Below are 21,895 nucleotides of genomic sequence, written 5' to 3'. Positions count from 1 at the left end.
GCTAACCCCACCCACCCACCCACTGGGCGAGGTGAGACGATAGGATAGAACTGACTCTCCAGCCAATCAAAAAAAAGCATTTGCAACTGAACGGACTGAACGGGTATTTCAGGGGCGGTGACCTCATTCATTCAGTTCACAAAAATAACTACTTCTTTTGACCCGTTCGTTCATGACCAACACACCACTAGTGTTTTGACAGGAAGTATTGAATTTGAAAACATGGCGGCACGCAAAATTGCACATTTTTCGAGCGAAAAGGAAACTAACCATCTTATTAATGTGGTAAAAGACAGAAAAATGTTTATGCCCTTTATAAACAAGTCCTGGGTTGTTCATGAACCTGTTTGCTCACGCATGTAAACAGGTTATTCCGAATGGAATATTGACTGCATGTAAACGTAGTGACTGATGTACTATTCCATTTTCAATACATTGTCCTGAATCCTAAAGAGAAGATAATAAAATAGATCAGTGTTTATTTACACTACAATGTATACATCCCATAAAAAATATTGTGATTACAAGTATGGTTAATCACAACAAGTACATACGGTACATTAAGGTATGAGTATAAGATCAATGTAACACAATCAAATCTTCAAGTATTGACCAGAAAAAATAGTTGAGATGGACTCATATGTTTTCCATAAAAACAAATGATACAAAGTCATTGAGACTGTTATTATTCATAGCAGCTACACCTGCTAATACAGTACATTGAGAGATAATGGCATACAATACAACAGCTACTGTATATAAAAAAGATGCACAGTTATTAGAGTTACAGTAACATTTAAATACTGTATGTTTGTGATTGTGGTCGTACAGTAGCTACTGCATCAGCATTTTTTAGTTACATACACAAGGGAGCTGTGACTCTTAACCAAAACTCAAAGTTGCCATTGTTGGCATTTACTTGTGAAATTCATATATATGAAGTAATTGCACAAATTCAAATGTAGTTATTTGAACACAAATGACATTTTCTTCTGCTGAAGTATTCACGTTCAATTCCCGTCATTGTTAAATTAACCAAGTCATTAACTAAGTCATTTCAACTGAATTAGCAAATTTGAAATGTGGATGCACTGACCTCAGTGACCTTTGTTGACGTGTGTGGAAAAACCATTATTTCATCAAGGTAGGCTGAATTCAAGTACGTCTCCCCATAAGAAATATCATCTTCATAACTGTCAATACAAACGCTGAAAGCCTCGTTTATCTTCTCGGGTAGCATGAAGTTCAGTATCACCACCAGAACCCCGATGATGGCACACAGAAAACCTGGAAAGTAGCCGAGTTAGTAGAAATCTACAAAGGTCATATAAAAGTACAAATAGTTACCAGTGGCTAGAGCCAGCCAGAATGAAAGGCTGTACTGGGTTTCAAAGGTGGCTTCTCCGATAGAGAAAACACACTGTGGTGCATGCATGATGGCGGTGAAGGTGGCCAAGGATGTGAAGACGAAGGCGGCTGTAGCCAACATCATGTAGCCGCCATACAAAATGACTGGCATGGAGAAAAGGATATTGGCCAACATCCAGCAACAAAATGCAGTCCTGGTGGGAAACACTCAATTAATGTCTGCTACTATGCACCATTATGATGTCACCAATCTGTTATTATTTATATACCAAAGAGTAGCAGACGCATATCTTCCAGAGTGTCTGTAATGAAAGATGAGGCCACACGGGCTGCTCAGAGTGAATTTCTCTGCAATGTACAGGATGGGGTTGGGTAGACCTTTCTCCAATGCTTCCTTGTACTCCTCCTCGATGGTGTCACGCCAGGTGAACATCTCATTGTAGTCGATAGTCTCATTGAACTGGATGACAGGTTTCCCTGCAGAGAAATATGCTCATATTTACACCATTGGGCAATGCTATGCAGTGTTGTTGTGGTTCATGTAATCTTAAGGTTATTTTACACGTGGTTCTTGGGCGCTAGACTTTGATGTAAGTCAAGTTTTGGCAAAACACGAGGACCACCTGTATATACAAATGTAGAAAACGACGTCAACAAACCGCCATAGGTTTAAAAATCGCCCTTTCTCCTTATATCTTGTTGAGTTTAGCGCTTTAGCTCATGTATTTTGTTTTTTCACATCTCTGATCTATTATTGCAAAAAAAAAACATACTGGTACTATAAATGACTCACCTTTTATTCATTCATTCGTTTTCTACCTCTTTTTCCTCTCAAGGGTCGCGGTGGGTGCTGGAGCCTATCCCAGCTGCCTGGACTGGTTGCCAGCCAATCACAGGGCACATATAGACAAACAACCATTCACACTCACATTCATACCTATGGACAATTTGGAGTCGCCAATTAACCTAGCAGGGCAGCACGGCGGTCGAGTGGTTAGCGTGCAGACCTCATAGCTAGGAGACCAGGGTTCAATTCCACCCTCGGTCATCTCTGTGTGGAGTTTGTATGTTCTCCCTGTGCATACTCCGGTTTCCTCCCACATTCCAAAAACATGCTAGGTTAATTGGAGATGTGAGTGTGAATGGTTGTTTGTCTATATGTGCCCTGTGATTGGCTGGCGACCCGAAAATGAATGGAAAATGAATGAATGAATTAACCTAGCAAGTTTTTGGAATGTGGGAGGAGACTGGAGTCCCCAGAGAAAACCCACGCATGCACAGGGAGAACATGCAGACTCCACACATAGATGCCTGAGGGTGGAATTGAACCCTGGTCTCCTAGCTGACTCACCTTTTAGTGTAACATTAATTCCGTACAGTCCGACATGCAAGCCAATCTCCGCATGAACCACTGCGTTGCTGAAAGACTTGTAGGTAGCATTTGTGGTCATCCGGGCCTCAGCCCAGTTGTCAGTAAAGTTGAGCGCTGCAAGGAAAGGAGGGAGAAGACCTATAAGATGATTGTGACTAGAGGAAAAGTGAGATTTTAATAAAAAAATATATGTACTTACCCACAATTACAGAACCTACAAACAAGCTCAAAATGATTCTCAACATCCAGAAAAGCCGCTGATTGAAAAAGAAAATACATAAATTAGATTAAACAATGACAATCATGCTAATTTAGCAGCAGTGGAGTATTTTGAGAAGCTGCACTCACCGACTTTCCTCGAATTCCAGGCAGAATGAGAAGTAGACTCAATGTAAGCACAAGGAAACATGTGATAACAGTCAGTAAGTGACCATTGAAGATGAAGGAGGTCCTTTGTAGAGGGTAGAAAGGGTAAATGTCATTGTAGAAAGTCATGTTAGCTCTAGTTCTTGTGGTTGCCGGCACAAATAACACAGTTCAAGTGCGGAGTGCACCTTGGAAGAGAAGGAGTGAAGGCATGAACCTCTTTTATATGCATGAGGAGAGGAGGATGCTTTATACTTTGGGAAAAAAAAGTGGGAAAGAGGTGGGATATAGAGTGGATGACAATCCACATTTGGAAAACCCAGGTCACATGTAGGTGCAGATAGGAGGCAGGACACTTGGCTTCAGTCGCACCATCTCTCACCTGCTCTTGCACTCTACTTCCACACTACCTTCAACTTCCACACTGGGTAAGCCTGGCTCCTTCTCTCATTATTAAATACATTGCTTTATTTGGAGAACATGATCAGAATCCATGTCGTATAATATTTTTTTGAAAAAAACATACTTGTCTCCTGCAAAATCAATGAATACGTTCTATGAAATAGAATCATAGAACAAAATTAAACATACATTATACTCCTTTCACTCCTTTCATGTAACAGCAATATTATGGTATGACACTTCCAATACACAGGAAGTGGCACACAAACATGTCCTAGCATTGGTAAATATGACTTTACCTGCACTTTTCAGGGGTTCTTCACAGCTCTTTGCCTGCAGACTGAACTCAGGAGTTTCTCTGCATGAATGGATTTGCGTAAGCGCGTTTGGAGTGCAGTGTTTGGCTTGCTGCTTCTTGTCGGTGAGTAGCCATGTTTACCAGTTACACATAAAAATAATAATAATAACTCATTACCATTTTCAACAGATTCACTTTGTGCATTAACATGGGAGGTTCCTCGCTTTGATGGATGGTACAACAGTTTAGGGTGTCCTAAACGTGGAGCCGTAGGTAACTTAAAATAAGTAAATAAATAAAATATAAAGCTGGATTTGCACTACCTGATTGGTGTGTGCCTACAGGATCGCGTCTCGTGAGGCTAGTACCCGCGCACTTCCGGGATGGAGTCTATCAAGCTCAGCACGAGCCACTTCTACCCAATCCGAGACGACTGAGCCTCATGATCAGTGAGGGCACTTCCGGTTTGCCATCAACGAACAACCAAACTGTGCTTTCTTTGTTTTTTGGTAAATAATTTCAGGTGCGCTTTTTGTATTGTTATTTTTTAGTGCGTCATGGAATAGGTTTGTCTTTTCCTGTTAGTACAATCCTTAATTCTTTAAAGCACGAGAAGTATATGTCATATCTAACAGTACGTTATGATAACAGATCAATATATTCATTATTCAAGGTAATACAACTACTTTTTTTTCTCAGGTTATCATATTGTATTTGAGATAATTAACTCAAGAGCTACTGGGTGCCCACCCGAATTCATGAACATTCCGGTGCCTCGAGGTGACCCTGTTTTTGACCCAACTGGTACTGGTGAAGTTCTGCTGCCCTTCCAAAGAGGGCCATGGGACAAAGACACCGGCCAGAGTCCAAGCAACCCTCGAACACCGGTACTAATAGAAATATGATTGTTGTTATTTAAGCAGTATTCAATGGACCTTATTTATTGCCATGTCATTTAATAAACAAAGTTAAATATGATTCTAGGTCAATATGGTCACAGCATGGATTGATGGCAGCTCCATCTATGGCCCATCTACTTCCTGGTCGGATTCTCTGAGAAGCTTCTCTGGGGGTCTCTTGGCCTCCAACTTGGAGTGGAACATGCCGAAAGAGGCGGCAGGACACGGTTTCATGTGGAGCGCTGCTGACCCCGTATCAGGTGATCATGGACCTCAAGGCCTCTATGGTAAGTAAGATCAATTGTATGATTTAAACTTGCACTTTTGACTACTGACCAGTCACTAATTGAGCAATCCAAATAATAATGTACTTTATGGTGGTCTGATTGGATCAGAATACTATGTACTAATGTACTACTGGCTATATTACATTACAAAATGAAAATGGCCAAGAGCTACTCATTTTTGTAACATTCCCCGAAGGAAAATAATTTTTGATTTCTATCTTTTGTATCCAGAGTTGGGAAATGCTTGGGCCAATGAGAACATTTTCACAGCAGCAGAGGGGATTATCTGGTTTCGTTACCACAATTATGTTGCCTCCAAACTGCAAGAGGAACACCCACAATGGTCAGACGAAGAGTTGTTTCAAAATGCCAGAAAGACAGTTGTGGCCACATTCCAGGTAAAGAGTAAATAATAACCATACACCTATAATAGTCTTGAACCAGTCATGATGTGCTATATATATCACTATATTGACAGTTACTATGGTACCCATTATGTCATTGTATGGTCATATCACCTCGTACTGCAGTACGGGACAAAAAATTACAAAGTAACAAAAAAAACCTTAAACTGTATTATGGAAAGCAGGAAGTGAACAAATGTAACAGTTACTGATTGTAAAAGTACCAGATGGAGTGGGAGGATTTAATAAGCTTCCTACTCCTTTTGGACATGGAACTGATTATGTGATGCATTCAATTGTAATCTGATACATGTTCAAATGAAATAAAACCATTACCATTACCATAATACTTTATCTAAGAAATTCTGCCTGTAAAAAAACAACAACACAGATTTTACATTCACATTACATTCCAAAGTAGCGCATTTCAGAATATATTAATTGTTGTGGTTGTTACTTCTCAGCAGATACTAATATTTACTTAGACATACTCATTCCGTCAAGTAATTAAAAGTCAGCTTTGCCATTTGCGGTTCACGATTTAAATACAAAAATTCAACTCTTTCATTGTTTTATCCTCCAAAACAGAATATTGCTCTTTACGAATGGCTGCCTGTATACCTGGGAGACAGAACTCTTCCTCCATACCCAGGTGAGAAATAGAACAGAGAGCATGTACACACAAGTGGAGGGCAGGAGCAGCTGCTGGTAATGCACTAGTGACCACAAGTCTGTGTGAGGTGAGCCATTGTTGTTGTCAAATGATATGCTGTTTCAGCAGAGCTGCTGAATGAGCACTCACACTTCCCACACTGAGGCCCTGGTATCTCATAAAACAAAGTTTTTTTTCCACGATATAGCCTATCATCCACACGAGCCTGCGGAAGGTTTTCAAAACCTCTGACCAAAGTATTGGATTTGGAGAAAAATATGGTTATGCAAAGTATACTGTGATATCACACGCAACCTGTGTTTACATCAGAAACAACATGGTTGCCCTCAGAGCTGTGTTGGTTGTTGCTATTGCTCAAGTGGTTTTTGCTTGCTTGTTTTTGCAAGCCCAATTACTGCTTCACATTGAAGAACAGAGGCGAAGAAGCACTTTGAGCTTGGTCGTTTTCTTTCAATGGCTCATCCTGTGATTACTTTTTTTTTTACTTTAGTATGGATTGTTTTTATTTGTTTGAATGAATGATTATATTATTTAGATTATATCTGAATGATGTGTAAATTGTGACTAGTCTCCTGTCTTTTTCTGCAGGCTATCAGAAATTTGTTGATCCTGCAATCTCCCCTGAGTTTCAGGCTGCTGCTATGAGATTAGGCATCAGTATGGTTCCACCTGGGGTTTATATGAGGTATTTTGTTTTTAGTGAGTCACCTCGGATTGATTACTTGTCAATTATACGACTGGTACACAAAGTTTCACATTTGAGAATGAGCCCTGAAAAAAGTTCGAGATGGCTCAAAACGCTCGGGTTCAGAAGGAGTGGTAAAACTGCCCCTTTGTGATGTCACAGAGGAGTGAACTTCCTTATATGGGCGTGGCTGTAAGCCAGCGTGGCTGACTGCTCTGTCAAGCAGACATTTAAAAGAGATACAGCGCCGTTTACTATGAACTCCTATACCGTTCATCAACTCCTACTCCTATAAAGTGGGGTTGGCAGCTAGCGGCACAAACCGGAAGTCCTTCTATAAGCACTCGGGAGTGTGACCAACCGCAGCGGAGTGGTGCATGCCTGGAGGCTGGCCGTGAACAGAGACAGTTTCCGCAGGAAACATGAAATCCAAAGAAATGCAGCTGAATAGGTGCAGCTTCTGGAAGAACTAAAAAGCTTTCTGCGCTGAAAAATGAGCATAATAGGTCCCATTTAAAATTTGTCCATGTTATGAATAATATATGACTCAAGAATCCACTAAAGCATACGGAGAACTCTATATGAAAAGGCCTGGGCTGAGATTGAACCTCAGATTCCAAACCAAAATCTTTGTACTGCAGTAAAAACCTCTGTACCACTGTCTCATACATTGTGTCAATACACAGCTGTTCTAATAAATATCATACTAACCAATGGATCTCCTCTTTTACGCAGGAACAGAACCTGCCATTTTCGGAGCATGATCAACATTGATGGGAGTTCATCACCAGCCTTGCGTCTGTGTAACAGCTTTTGGAAACGTCAGGTGCATAATTGTCACACTACAACATTATGCTTGTGTTGAACTGATACAAATGCATTTCATATTTATAGTATATCCGCCGTAAACACCAGATTTTAATTTTGTTGACAGGACATCAATGTGAAGACAAGTCAGGATGTGGATGACCTCATCATGGGCATGACCTCTCAGATTGCTGAGAAAGTTGACCACATTGTTGTAGAGGACCTAAGAGGTGGGACAGCCTTTGAATTTGCCAATCACAGAGCACATATAGACAAACAACCATTCACACTCACATTCATACCTATGGACAATTTGGAGTCACCAATTAACCTAGCATGTTTTTGGAATGTTGGAGGAAACCGGAGTCCCCGGAGAAAACCCACGCATGCACGGAGAGAACATGCAAACTCCACACAGAGATGCCTGAGGGTGGAATTGAATCCGGGTCTCCTCGTGCTAACCACTATCCGCCGTGCAGCCCAAGCATAATACCTAACAATCAATAAAGTAATTATTATTCCCAAGTCTAACATGTATCAAAAGCATAATGTAAGTCAGGGGCGTGCAATGTGCGGCCCACGGGCCACATTAAGCCCGCCATATGTCTTAACTGACTTGCATTGCTACTGTGGCACACTTGAGTCATACAGGAAATAGTCAGATGCAATCTTTAGGTTGTACATACAGTAAAGGAAATCCAAACAACACAACACAGAGTACCTACTGTGCCATGTGCGCATACAAATAAATACCTATGCAAAATACCCATGCCAAAATTACACCCATACAGTCATGCCACAAGGCATGCTGGGTAGCTTGTGGCAGTCTCCCAACATTTTGCTGTGTTTGTCGTATTTTAGTTTGATTGCAAAATATGTTGAGAAGGTCATCAGGGAAGTAAACATTGAGAGATTAGATATAGCTCATATGGACTACCCAGCATGCCTTGCGGCATTTGTAAATGACAGTTTACGTAACGTGTTATGATTACCGCTTATTCCCCACGTAGTAATAGCAGTTGATTCATGTTGTACTTGCTGAAGTTGTGTTGTGTTTTTGTTTCGTTGCACTGTGAGTAAGCATGTCGTATATGGACGGCGCCTCGGCCTAATTTTTTAACCCAATGTGTCCCGTGAATCAAAAAAAATTGCCCACTGATACAATGATACACTCTTTACCATCTGGATTTGCTCTGACAGACTTCATGTACGGACCTCTAAGATTTACTCGCACAGATTTGGTAGCACTGACGGTTCAAAGAGGGCGGGACTTTGGTCTTGGCAGCTACAATGAAGTCAGACAAGCGCTGGATCTGCCACCTATAAAGACATTTGAAGACATAAATCTCGAGCTCAATCGGACCAACCCGCAGGTTAAACCCGGAATGATTCATTCATGGACAATCATCCGACATTGACAATAAGCGTCTAAATGAAATTGCACCTCAACAGTTGCTCCGTAAAGTTGCACTACTGTATGACGGCGATGTCTCCAAGCTGGAGCTTTTCCCTGGAGGACTGATGGAGTCATTTGGGAGCCCGGGTCCAGTTTTCTCTGCCATCATCTTGGACCAGTTTGAACGCATTCGGAATGGTGACCGCTTCTGGTTTGAGAACAAACAGAATGGGTAAGCTCCTCTCGACTGTTTAATTTCATGATGTGTGTATATTTTTTTTCTTCACAAGTGTTATGAACACGTTTCTTCTCTCAGTTTGTTCCAAGACGAAGACATCCAAAGGATCCGCAATGTGACTTTTCATGATGTCCTTGTTGCAGTCACAAGCGCTGAGGCTTCAGACATACAAAACAGTGTATTCTTATGGAAGAGTGGTAAACTGTGATTTTAGTCCATAAAATAAAATTATATTGTAGTATATGTATCCATGACAATGTTCTTTCGGTTGTCCTTAGGTGATCCTTGTCCTCAACCTGCTCAGCTGAAAGCATCAATGCTCCATCCCTGCACTAATGCAACCAAACTTAATTACTTTGATGGGAGCAAAGCTGGCTTTGGGATATTTATTGTCATTCTATTCCTCTTTCCAGTTGGTGTGTATAATACGCTCAACCTTTTATGTTTGTATTGATATCACTTATCAAAATGACTCTTCCCTTACAGTTAGTTATTCAGTGGCCTGCATGGTGGCATATCTTCAAAAGTGGCGCTATAGGAAGTTCCAGAAAAGACGGGAAAATGTTGTTAGAACAGAGGATACTGCTTCTGGATTTCCTGGTAAGAATGTTAAAAATAGAATGAAATGTAAAATATTCTGTTTTGATACTCAGCATTTCATTGTCTAGCATATGAGTGGCGAGGCTATAGAAAACCTCTGCATCCCATCAAGGTGGACATCAGAGAGAAGAGGTGCCTGCACATCCAGGACAGATCTGGAGCTTCTCTCCGCTTCCTGAATCTGGACAAGCAGCACTGCCTTGATGTGCTCCTCTCAAATGATCGCCAGTGTAAAGCTATGCTGCTCAAAATACCCAAAGAGTATGACCTGGTTAGTAGCTGTTTGTTTTTTTTTTTTACACTTAACTCATTCGCTCCCAAAGACGCAGTTGTACGTGAAAGACCCAAAGAGGTGATGATGCAACTCCACAATTGATGGCAGCATTTTTTGTTGAGAACTCATTCACTCGAACACCGTGAAGTCGACCGTCAACCATTCATTCATTCATTCATTCATTTTCTACCGCTTTTCCTCACAAGGGTTGCGGGGGTTGCTGGAGCCTATCCCAGCTGTCTTCAGGCGGGAGGCGGGGTACACCCTGGATTGGTGGCCAGCCAATCACAGGGCACATATAGACAAACAACCATTCACACTCACATTCATACCTATGGACAATTTGGAGTCGCCAATTAACCTAGCATGTTTTTGGAATGTGGGAGGAAACCGGAGTACCCGGATGCATGCACGGGGAGAACATGCAAACGCCACACATGCAAACGGGGGTGCAATTGAACCCTGGTCTCCTAGCTGTGAGGTCTGCGCGCTAACCACTCCGCGTGTTGAGAACTGAAACTGAAATTTTCAGACATACCTATGTTCTACTGCTGATTAGTAAAGAACGGAAAGAGGTAGAAACAACCTTTTTTCCTGATGAAAGGTGAGACTCTAATCTTTATATACGTACATATATACATATGTATATACAGCCAAGAACATAATATTCTGTGTGACTTGAAAAATCTGTCAAAATAATCAAAGATAGCTGAGATTGAATGAGTTAATAATAATTTGTAGTGCATGAGAAAGTGTAAATTAAACCTAGCTCTCTTTGACCACATGGTCATTTATCAACAATTGTATAGCACATCACAGCAGCAATAGAACCAATGTTGTAATACTAGTAAAAAGCAAACTGCTCCGCCAGTTAAATAAAGCTGACACCTCATGACACTTGAAATGTGGCTACTGTCACCTCGTCAATGTTTTATGATCCAGTGCTAATTGGAGACCCTGGCGTTTATTTGTTTTTATAGCTCACTCACCCAAAATCAGCGGGTAATTGAGCTGATGGATTTATAGTACTTGGAGTACTTTTGGAAAATGTAATATCGTACACTACTTCCCCATTCATACTCAGGTGTTATTCTTTGATGATGAGGGCAGACGTGCAGCATTCCTCCAGTGTCTCCACCCAGAGGTGACTGACCTCAGTCAAGAGATTATACTGAAGGAGATGAGAGAAAAGGAGCTCCTGAAGGAGGCCTTAACAGGAGAACAAAGGGCTCAGATTGTGGAAACATTCATCCGACATACTTTCTCCAAGGTAATTGTTGGGTACACCATTGTTTCCCAAGGTGGCTCGTGCACCCCCACATAGAAACAACACATCCTGCTTACACACAGTCTGTCTAAACTAAAAATATATACATATTTATAATGACACTCTGACGTTATAATGACACACATTTGTCTCATGCAGGTTTTAGATATAGAAAAATGCGATGCCGGGGACCTGAGCGGTGTTTGCCGCAAGAAAGCCAAAGAGCTTCTACAGTGCGAATTAACGGCTGCAGAATTTGCTAATGCACTGGGCCTCAAGTCAGGCTCCTTATTTGTGGACTCCATGTTCACGCTGGCTGATAAAGATGGCAACGGCTACCTGTCCTTCCAGGAGTTTCTTGATGTCATGGTCATTTTTATGAAAGGTAAAACATATGACAACACAAATTCAATTTTATGTACTGTGACCATTTTAATTAGTAATTGTAACACTTTTATTCTACTGAACGTGGTTCCTCAACCATCAAATTAAATATAATTTCACCATTTAATTAGACTGAGCTGAGACACTGTGAAAATATGCTTTATATATGCCGTATAATATGCTTTATACAGATAATTAGATTCTTACTAATGCTAATGCTTTTACAGGGTCCCCTGAGGAGAAGTCAAAACTGATGTTCTCCATGAATGACATCAGCGGAAGTGGCTATTTATCAAAAGAAGAATTTACCAGGATGCTAAGGTTTGATCAGTCGTTGGTTCCTTTTTCAAGTTGCATTTTCAAAGTAAAAGGTCAAAGTCAAAGTCAACTTTATTGTCAAATATGCTATACATGCTCGACATGCAGCATACATGAAATTTCAGACCTCTCGGACCGCCGGTACAGCAAGTAATAAATTCATTCATTCATTCATTTTCTACCGCTTTTCCTCACGAGGGTCGTGGAGGGTGCTGGAGCCTATCCCAGCTGTCTTTGGGCGAGAGGACTGGTCGCCAGCAATCACAGGGCACATATAGACAAACAACCATTCACACTCACATTCATACCTATGGACAATTTGGAGTCACTAATTAACCTAGCATGTTTTTGGAATGTGGGAGGAAACCGGAGTACCCGGAGAAAACCCACGCATGCACAGGGAGAACATGCAGCAAGTAATAAATAAAATGACAAAAACTAAACTTAATAAAGACTACCTTTAATAATAAAGACTACCTTCAATGATCCTATATGATGTTAATGTTTTCTTATTGTCAATTCGTTGAAGGTCTTTGATTGAAATCTCAAACGGTGCACTGTCAAAGCGGCAGACGGAGAACGGCATCAGTGCCATGATGCAGGCGGCTGGGCTTGATAAAAAAGAGAAAATGACATGGGAAGACTTCCATTTCCTGCTGCGGGATCATGAGAGGGAGCTGCAGTTTGCCCAGCTCAGTGTTAAAGGTAAAGGTTATCCTCCATCCTCTGAACGTTTATGATTAATAAGGGTTGTTGTTCATGCAGGGGCGGAGCAACAGGGAAATACATATCTTAGTCGAGACCAGAGAGTTTCCTTTATCTGCCCAGCGAGCAGGTAAGCTGTAGGAAACAGGAAAACCAAACCAAATGCTCCATGATTCCTTGTTCATTTATTTTATTACATCATCATCAGCAAGGCAGATGGGCTGGATATACGCAGACGGAAAAAGTATGCAGATTTTCTTCTGTTACTACCCTCAAATTGTTGACTGTTGAAAACAAAAGCAATAGATTTGATTCTTTTCAGGTTGGATCTCACCAATCCAAACGTATACGTGAAGCCCAAGCGCGAGCGGTACATAAGAAGCCCCATCAAGCAGAAAATCCAACAGTTCAAACGATTCATTGAAAACTATCGTCGCCATATTGTCTGCTTCATTGTGGTCTATGGAGTCACAGCTGGTGTGGCCCTGGAGAGATGCTACTGTAAGGATAAATTGCTCTGTGTCTTTTTTTTTTTATGATATTTATGATATGTATGCACTCCAGACTACAGTTTGCAAGCCACATCTACAGGCATCCCTGAGACTTCAGTCGTGGGCATTGTTGTGTCTCGAGGTTCAGCTGCCGCCATCTCCTTTCTCTTTCCGTACATGCTCCTCACAGTGTGTCGCAACCTCATCACGCTGTGCAGAGAGACTTTCCTGAACAGATACATCCCCTTCGATGCTGCCATTGACTTTCATCGTTTCATGGCCGTGACTGCCGTCGTCCTCTCAGGTAGTCCAGACCTTATGATATAATTTTAGGGTGCAGTAAATCCACTTGTTTCTAATAACAATGCATTGTTTGTAGTTGTTCACAGCTTGGGTCATGTGGTCAACATCTACATATTTTCCATCAGTGACCTCAACATCCTGTCTTGTCTGTTCCCAAAGGTTTTCGCCAACAATGGGTAATATACCTGACTTTAGTAGACATATACAATGTCTCAGAAAAGTGATAACACTCCTTTATCACATACTACAGTATTAATTGGCCCTGTACCCTAGAAACCGCCCATGAATGATACGGGAAAAGGCCGAAATGATACTGTCAAAGCCCAGGGCAGTGATACTGATAAAATATAGAGTTTAACCATGTCCAGTATCAGCCCCTGTAGCTGTCCACTCAGAGCGCGCTGCTCTGGTATCGTGCCCGTGAAACAACCAATCAGAGAACAGCGCACGAGCGTGAACACACAGCGTTTGTTTTGTCACTGAAACTATATATATATATTTCCAATAAAAATTCATTGCATATATCAGATTTTTATAACGGATTTCGCCTATTTCGGACAAAATCTCCAGTCCCGTTCCAATTTCCCTCGCATATATCGGATGGCCGCATCGTGTCTTTCTCCTGGCTCCAGATTTAGGACAAATATAAAAGTGAGTGACGTCAATAATACTAGCACAGCAGTGAATGAGATCTTAACCTCACTATTGGAAATAACGTAGGCCTGACGGGCGTAACAGGGCCTAGCTTAATTAACAATTTGTTATGCTCAGAGTCCAATAAAGTTAAATTCTCATTACCTTACGTCTCTTTTCATTGCCCAGTCCAGGTACATTGGAAACATAGTCAAGGAAGTGCTTTTTTATAACGGATATAAATCCGATATATGCGTAAAACGGACATTTTCCGGTATACGCATATAACGGATTTCGCTTATATCGGACAAAACCAGTGGGAACAATTGAATCCGATATATCCGAGGTTTACTGTAGTATGTGATAATAAGATCATCACATGGTTTGTCTGGTATCAGGCCCGGTATCATGCCCCCGCGTGCCAGTATGATACTGACACTTGGGGGCATGATACCTGGCCTGATACCAGACAAACCATGTGATAACCTATAGTAATCAAGAGACCATACTATAAAAATGGAACTTTGATATACTTTAGAGTAGTCAGCCATTAATGAATTACCTTAGCTGGCAACAAAAGAGTACCAAGATAATTGTGTCTTTCTTCCAGTCAAGCAGGGTGGAGGTAGGATCATAGTCAGGGGCTGCACGAGTGCTGCCAGCAATGGGGAGCTGCAGTTCATTGAATCCATGTGACATTGTAGCAGTATTTCTCAGCATTCAGATGTTTTTGTTCGTTTTCACGTTAGGTCTGAACTTCCTCTCAAGTGGTCGTGGTGGTTCTTTCAAACCATTCCAGGTAGGTTAGGAGATCCTTATATCATAAGCGAGTATGTTTCTTGTTACACTGCACTGTTTGCTCTCTTGACAGGGCTTACCGGTGTCCTCCTTCTCTTCACGATGTCGTTCATGTATGTTTTTGCCTCCCGTTATTTCCGCCACATCAGTTTTCGAGGGTTCTGGGTCACACACTGCCTTTACATTGTTGTGTATATATTGGTAAGCGATTTAAGTACTTGACAAACAACAATCCAGTTTTAAGGGTTGTTGTGATCCTGGTATGTTTTCATCCAACAGATAGTTCTTCATGGCAGTTTCGGCCTGCTTCAAGAACCGCGTTTCTACATCTTCCTCATCCCACCTGCATTGCTCTTCTTGCTGGATAAACTCATCAGTCTGAGTAGGAAGAAGGTGGAGATTCCTGTAATTAGAGCGGAGCTGCTGCCTTCAGGTGAACCTAAGTCTGTTTCCTACAATAAGTAATCTTGGCCTTATTCCTCGGGTATAAGACAATTAACGCACACTATTAATAATTATTCTCCCACATCCATCGGCCGTGCTCCCTGCAGGTGTAACTCATCTGGAGTTCAAGCGACCGCAAGGGTTTGTGTATCGTTCTGGACAATGGGTCCGCATCGCATGCTTGCTGTTGGGGACAGATGAGTACCACCCTTTTACGCTGACATCAGCCCCTCATGAGGAGACCCTCAGCCTGCATATTAGGGCTGTGGGGCCCTGGACTAGCCGGTTGCGAGAGCTCTACAGTGAAGAAAGTCTGCTTGAACTTGGAGCTCATCCAAAGGCAGGAGGAGATGCATGTTTTTTTTTTTACCTTTTGCGGGTTGACGGTCGGCTGCACGGTGTTCGAGTGGTTAGCGTGCAGGCCTCACAGCTAGGAAACAGGAGTTCAAGTCCACCCTCAGTCATCTCTGTGTGGAGTTTGCATGTTCTCTCCGTGCATCTCTGGGTATTTCGTTCTCCTCCCACATTCCAAAAACATGCTAAGTTAATTTGCGACTCCAAATTGTCCATAGGTATGAATGTGAGTGTGAATGGTTGTTTGTCTATATGTGCCCTGGGATTGGCTGGGGACCAGTCCAGGGTGTACCCTGCCTCTCGCCTGAAGACAGATGGGATAGGCTCCAGCACCCCCCGCGACCCTTGTGAGGAAAAAGCGGTAGAAAATGAATTAATGAATGGTTGACGGTCGACTGCACGGTGTTTGAGTGGTTAGCGTGCAGGCCTCACAGCTAGGAAACAGGAGTTCAATTCCACCCTCAGCCATCTCTGTGTGGAGTTTGCATGTTCTCCCCGTGCATCTCTGGGTATTTTGTTTTCTTCCCACATTCCAAAAACATGCTAGGTTAATTGGCGACTCCAAATTGTCCATAGGTATGAATGTGAGTGTGAATGGTTGTTTGTCTATATGTGCCCTGTGATTGGCTGGCGACCAGTCCAGGGTGTACCTCGCCTCTCGCCCGAAAACAGCTGGGTTAGGCTCCGGCACGCCTCGTGAGGATAAGCAGTAGAAAATGAATGAATGAATGAACAGTTGATGGCCTTAAAATTAAAATAAATAACAATTATTCACTAAAGCTGTAAATTGATTAAGTGTAGGAGTTGCTTCTTCTCCCTCACCAAACATACTCAATTAATTGCAAGTGTCTGTATTATCCTCCTTTGACCACAGCTGTACCTGGATGGCCCATTCGGAGAGGGACACCAGGAATGGACTGACTTTGAGGTGTGTGTCTTGGTGGGAGGAGGAATCGGTGTCACGCCATTTGCCTCCATCCTCAAAGACCTGGTGTTCAAGTCCTCCATCAAGTCCAAGATTCAGTGTAAAAAGGTGTCCCCAATATCAAACATTTCCTCCCGCAACATGTCACATCATCCAACACTGCCTTTGCGGATTAACTGTCATTTTGTCAGGTCTACTTCATCTGGGTGACACGCACACAGCATCAGTTTGAGTGGGTGTCAGACATCATCAGGGAGGTGGAGGACATGGACTCGCTGGAGCTGGTGTCAGTTCACACTTACATCACTCAGGTGGCCGAGAAGTTTGACCTCCGCACCACCATGCTGGTGAGCATGTAAAAATAATAAAAATGAAGACGGACTTAAGGATGTCCAAACTATGGCCTGCGGGCCGGTGCTCTATTTTTAACTGGCCCGTGTCATTTTGGTCATTTTCCCACAGGATTTACAATTACAATCTAATTACAGTAGTGACCCGAATATAAGGCTACCTTTAATACAAGACAACCCTTGTTTTTCAATGAATGATTGTTTGCATGTTCTTCCCGTGTGTGCGTGGGTTTTCTCCGGGTACTCCGGTTTCCTCCCACATTCCAAAAACATGCATGTTAGGTTAATTGGCGACTCTATATGAGCCCTGCGATTGGCTGATAGAAAGCTCTAATGCACCACAAGGACACAGAACACAATGCAAGTTCATATACTTTATCTTACATTTTTATTTACCCTCTCTTTAGCCAGCTCTTGTTACTTTTTGGAAAAGTTTGATCAACTTTTGTATACTCTAAAAGCCCAGTTTGGAGACGTTTTTATAGCTTGGCTATACGTACACTAATCCCTCATTTATCACTGTTAACTGGTTAGAGACCTGACTGTGATACAGTATATGAATCATTGTGAATTAATGGGAAATTTTGTACTTAGAATTTAATTTAAAACTTCATTCATTCATTCATTTTCTACCGCTTTTTCCTCATGAGGGTCGTGGGGGTGCTGGAGCCTATCCGGCGAGACGCGGGGTACACCCTGGACTGGTCGCCAGCCAATCACAGCCAGTGCACATATAGACAAACAACCATTCACACTCACATTCATACCCATGGACAATTTGGAGTCGCCAATTAACCTAGCATGTTTTTGGAATGTGGGAGGAAACCGGAGTACCCGGAGAAAACCCACGCATGCACGGGGAGAACATGCAAACTCCACACAGAGATGGCCGAGGGTGGAATCGAACCCTGGTCCTCCTAGCCGCCCTAATTCAAAACTTTGAAAATATATTTTTTAACATTCTAAGAACCCTGTAGACATGAAACAACACCTCATAACTACTTTTACACCAATTTAACCAAATATAGTAAACATAATACTGTATTGTAATAGAAATTACAGAAATTAGACATACTGTAAACAAGAGTGTAGAAAAGGCACCATGTTTTGAAGCCGTTGTGGAATTTACATAAAAGTTATCAAAATCCCTCACTCACAAGAGAAAAGTTACTCTCCGCTGTGTAACAACAACATAGGAAGCATATGTCAGATACACAACATGTGGGTGGATGCTGTGTGAAGCTGAGCCAAGGATACTGAACAATAACTTCCTGTACTGCATAGTTCAAACAGGTTCTCTTTGTAAAATGTTGTTATACTGCAACTTTGGTTATTAAGTTGTCTTCTATTCTATATTTCCATATGATGAGCATGAAAATATGTTTGTGTTCATTTATTTTCTTGTTTTTCATTCGTGAATAGTACGTGTGTGAGCGCCACTTCCAGAAAGTGTGTCGCCGCAGTCTTTTCACCGGCCTGAGGTCCGTCACTCACTTCGGCCGTCCGCCTTTCGTCTCCTTTTTCAGCTCACTGCAGGAGGTTCACCCAGAGGTCAGTCCTTTTTCTTTATGCCTATACACCCATGAGTGACCCCATTTAATGTATTCACTAGACTGTGTGTTATTTCCTGCAGGTGCCTAAGATTGGTGTCTTCAGCTGTGGACCACCAGGACTCACCAAGAACGTGGAGAAAGCCTGTCAGCACATGAACAAGAGGGACCAGGCACTGTTCATGCATCACTATGAAAACTTTTAAATGGCTGATCATGTTATTGATGCAGGTGCTGGCCAAATTTAACCAATTTTTACCAAGATTTTTACCAAGATCAGGCTTTGAAAACATAAACTCAAGATCCAAAGTGGGTCCTGAAATAGTTTAAATTGTTGATTGTCAGATTCAAATGTAAAATTCATAAATTCATTCATTTTCTACCGCTGCTGGTAGTGGCCTATCCCAGCTGTTTTCGGGAGAGAGGCAAGGTACACCCTGGAATGATCGCCAGCCAATCACAGGGCAAATTTAGACAAACAACCATTCACACTCACATTCATACCTATGGACAATTCGGAGTTGCCAATTAACCTAGCATGTTTTAGGAATGTTGGAGGAAACCGGAGTCCCTGGAAAAAACCCATGTATGCACGGGGAGAACATGCAAACTGCACGCAGAGATGCCCGTAGGTGGAATCAAACTTGCTTTGTGGCCTGTGTGCTGACCACTCATTCACCGTGCAGCCTCAAATGTAAAATACATATGTAAAAATATCAGGGCTTTCAAAATAAACACATTCATTAAATTACGTTTTTGTGGACCGCACGAAGGCCACACAGCTAGGAGACGTGGGTTCAATTCTCTGTTCAGGCATCTGTGTGGAGTTTGCATGTTCTCCCTGTGCGTGGGTTTTATCCGATATTCTGGTACATGCTTGCTAGGTTAATTGGCGACTCCAAATTGTCCATAGGTATGAATGTGAGTGTGAATGGTTGTTTGTCTATATGTGCCCTGTGATTGGCTGGCGACCAGTCCAGGGTGTACCCCGCCTCTCGCTCAAAGACAGTTAGGATAGGCTCCAGCATGCGACACACATGAGGATAAGCGGTATAGAAAATGAATGAATAAACCTCACCCAATACTCATTGATCAAATGGCACCCTCTTGTGGTAAAGAGTGTTCCACTTGCCTCCGCACCATCTGATGATGTCTTGTACAAGGTCACCCTGCTTTAGACTGCATTACCTTTTTCTATAGATTTTCAATACAACGCATTAGGCTCCCCTTGAAATGTCCTTCCAGCACTCTTGTTTGCTCCTGACTTAAGCCTGATGTCTCATTGTAAGGGCTTGACACCCATGAGAGAATGTTTTCATCTTATCTTAACCGAGGGTCACATTCAGGCAGGGTTGCATAACGCTATTGAAAGCACACAATATTCCAGCTCATAATGAGATGCTTTAAGTAGAGGGATATATTAATGTAATTATTGTTTAAAAGGACTTAGTTTTGAACTGAAATTGTGGGCCATTGTGATGTTACTTATTTGGCCCAGGAGCCGCCAATTGCATATCTAAGCTGAAGGATAAACCCTTTAGACCAGGGGTATCAAACACGCGGCCCGCGGGCCAAATGTGGCCCGCAGGACACTAGTTTGAGGCCCCCGCCTTGATTTGAAAGTTTAATGTTAGTGCGGCCCGAGCAAGTTTGATATGGATGCTGTATGGTATCATGTACCCAGAAAAAATTATTACGTTTGATTAATGTTCATGTTAAAGGTTAAATAACTGTTAATAGTTATCCTCCCTATCCGTGTGGAAGTGGTAAGTTTTTGGCTATTTAAGTTTAAAGGAAATAACTTGAAGGCTACGGTTTCGGTTGCTAGCTCTCTAGGTTGCGAGTTAGCATGTGTCTCAAGACCCTGCAGTTGCGCAATATGTTGTAAATAAAAAGAGTATAAATGTGACTATAGTCGTGTTTTGTCATGTCTACAGGGCTCTAATAATGCTTTGTTCATTTTAATCAGAAAAAAAATAATTTGTCTACCCACCAACTATATGTGGTTTCTTAAGTTTTTATTATTTGCCGTTTTATTATTATTATTATATTTATTTATTACTGATTGATTGATTTTCTTTATTCTTGATTTGTTTATTTATTTTTCATCTTATTTTGTGTAGAAAAATAACAATTAAGATATTTGAGAACAGTGGAATGTTTTATCAGAGCTTTTATTGTAGAAAATCGGAACCAAAGTTTATTCATTTTTCTGTTTTTAATAATTTTTTGTTTTTTTTTGAAAACCTGATGCGGCCTAGTCTCACCCAGACCCTAGCTCCAGTGGCCCCCAGGTAAATTGAGGTTGAGACCCCTGCTTTAGACATACTGTGATAAACAACAGGGTATTGTGAAATATGTTGAGGGTGTCTGGTCAGTGTGTTGACCGTTTGCATTGGTGTATTTAAGAGTCTGATAATCTTCTTAGTGGCGGTAAGTACCCAGCTAGAACTCTGCTACTGTCCAGATTGTGTCTTCCTGACTGGGACAACAACAACAACAAAGTGAACTTCTACAGGAATATGTGGCATGGTGGCTTCTCTGGCATGAAATATGCACCTCCCCTCGTTTGGGAAGTGTGCTGACAGAGCTGTGGAAGAAGTGTTGGAGGGCCTGCTCAACTTGAAGATGTTCGGCAGCGGCACCAAGAAGTGGTTTGTGAGGAAGCACAAGAGGCAGCAGCTGCAGAGGTCCTCCAGGAGGCCGTGCGCCAAGCAGAAGAAGCGCTGGGCTGCAAAGATACTCAAACAGCACAGGCAGAAACTCCTGAGTGAACTGGATGTCAACACTGTGCTCCCATACTTGGTCTACGACAAGGTGTTCTCACTTGGGGAGTACAAAGAAATACTGGGACAAGACTCCAGCAAGAAGCGTACAGAGATATTTCTGGATCGTCTATCTTCCAAAGGACCTGCTGCCTTCTGCTCCTTTTGCTCTGTCCTGGAGGAGGTGTGTCCTCACCTGCTCACCTGCTTTCTGCTGGATGGAGACGGTACGTTCATGACATCACACAATCAACAATTTATTTCATTTTAAACCCACCAGAGGTTTACTGTAGCTAAGATAAAATAACCCAATAATAAGAATATTATTTTAAAAAGTGAATACAGTGGGAAACTGCATTGCATTAAACCAGCACTGCACTGCAGACTAAGAGCAAACAAAAATAGCCTCTTAAACCGGGGATGGCTGAGGGGATTACTGGGCCGACAGCATTTGTAACTAGCCAGTGACAACATAGACAACATATGGTCAACGTGTCTGCAGTCTGGGACACACTTCCGAACCAATATGATAGCCTGTG

General features: G+C 42.0%; 3 protein-coding genes across 9 annotated transcripts in view; 2 read left to right on the top strand and 1 right to left on the bottom strand.

The window, feature by feature from the left end:
- Nucleotides 1-49: 49 nt before the first annotated feature.
- duoxa (dual oxidase maturation factor) lies at nt 50-4,155 on the bottom strand. Of its 2 annotated transcripts, XM_058076025.2 has the most exons (7): nt 3,808-4,155; nt 3,089-3,191; nt 2,940-2,997; nt 2,720-2,854; nt 1,638-1,845; nt 1,348-1,562; nt 50-1,287 (listed from the first exon to the last, which is right to left on the bottom strand). In XM_058076025.2, exons 3-7 carry the CDS (start codon nt 2,983-2,985, stop codon nt 1,067-1,069), a joined length of 825 nt encoding a protein of 274 aa, XP_057932008.2. In that variant the 5' UTR covers nt 2,986-2,997; nt 3,089-3,191; nt 3,808-4,155; the 3' UTR covers nt 50-1,066. The 2 variants fall into 2 exon arrangements, with proteins under 2 accessions (XP_057932008.2, XP_057932007.2); XM_058076024.2 differs by lacking the exon at nt 3,808-4,155 and having other exon boundaries at nt 3,089-3,707.
- duox (dual oxidase) lies at nt 3,848-18,860 on the top strand. Its single transcript, XM_078788434.1, has 33 exons — nt 3,848-3,929; nt 3,996-4,079; nt 4,151-4,315; nt 4,506-4,693; nt 4,791-4,992; nt 5,224-5,390; nt 5,985-6,048; nt 6,658-6,754; nt 7,490-7,580; nt 7,689-7,791; nt 8,762-8,934; nt 9,014-9,189; nt 9,274-9,392; nt 9,474-9,611; nt 9,682-9,795; nt 9,864-10,066; nt 11,154-11,339; nt 11,496-11,721; nt 11,948-12,041; nt 12,568-12,743; nt 12,804-12,873; nt 12,952-12,987; nt 13,066-13,244; nt 13,308-13,538; nt 13,614-13,713; nt 14,920-14,969; nt 15,042-15,169; nt 15,248-15,401; nt 15,520-15,752; nt 16,641-16,799; nt 16,883-17,038; nt 18,464-18,592; nt 18,675-18,860. Exons 1-33 carry the CDS (start codon nt 3,875-3,877, stop codon nt 18,795-18,797), a joined length of 4,569 nt encoding a protein of 1,522 aa, XP_078644560.1. The 5' UTR covers nt 3,848-3,874; the 3' UTR covers nt 18,798-18,860.
- A 2,189-nt stretch (nt 18,861-21,049) lies between these two features.
- The window catches only part of tjp1b (tight junction protein 1b), a 74,595-nt gene continuing 73,749 nt past the window's right edge, over nt 21,050-21,895 (top strand). For all 6 annotated transcript variants that reach the window (XM_058075569.2, XM_058075565.2, XM_058075568.2 and 3 more), the window contains exon 1: nt 21,050-21,583. In XM_058075569.2, coding sequence (XP_057931552.2) covers nt 21,145-21,583 — 439 coding nt within the window. In that variant the 5' untranslated portion in view covers nt 21,050-21,144. The remainder of the gene's footprint in view (nt 21,584-21,895) is intronic.

This window comes from Doryrhamphus excisus, linkage group LG1 (assembly GCF_037039965.1).
Source record: "Doryrhamphus excisus strain RoL-2023G ecotype Guam linkage group LG1, RoL_Dexc_Guam_v1.1, whole genome shotgun sequence".
Taxonomy (NCBI): domain Eukaryota; kingdom Metazoa; phylum Chordata; class Actinopteri; order Syngnathiformes; family Syngnathidae; genus Doryrhamphus; species Doryrhamphus excisus.
Note: the sequence above shows the minus strand (reverse complement) of the source record. Positions and strands in the feature narration are given on the sequence as shown.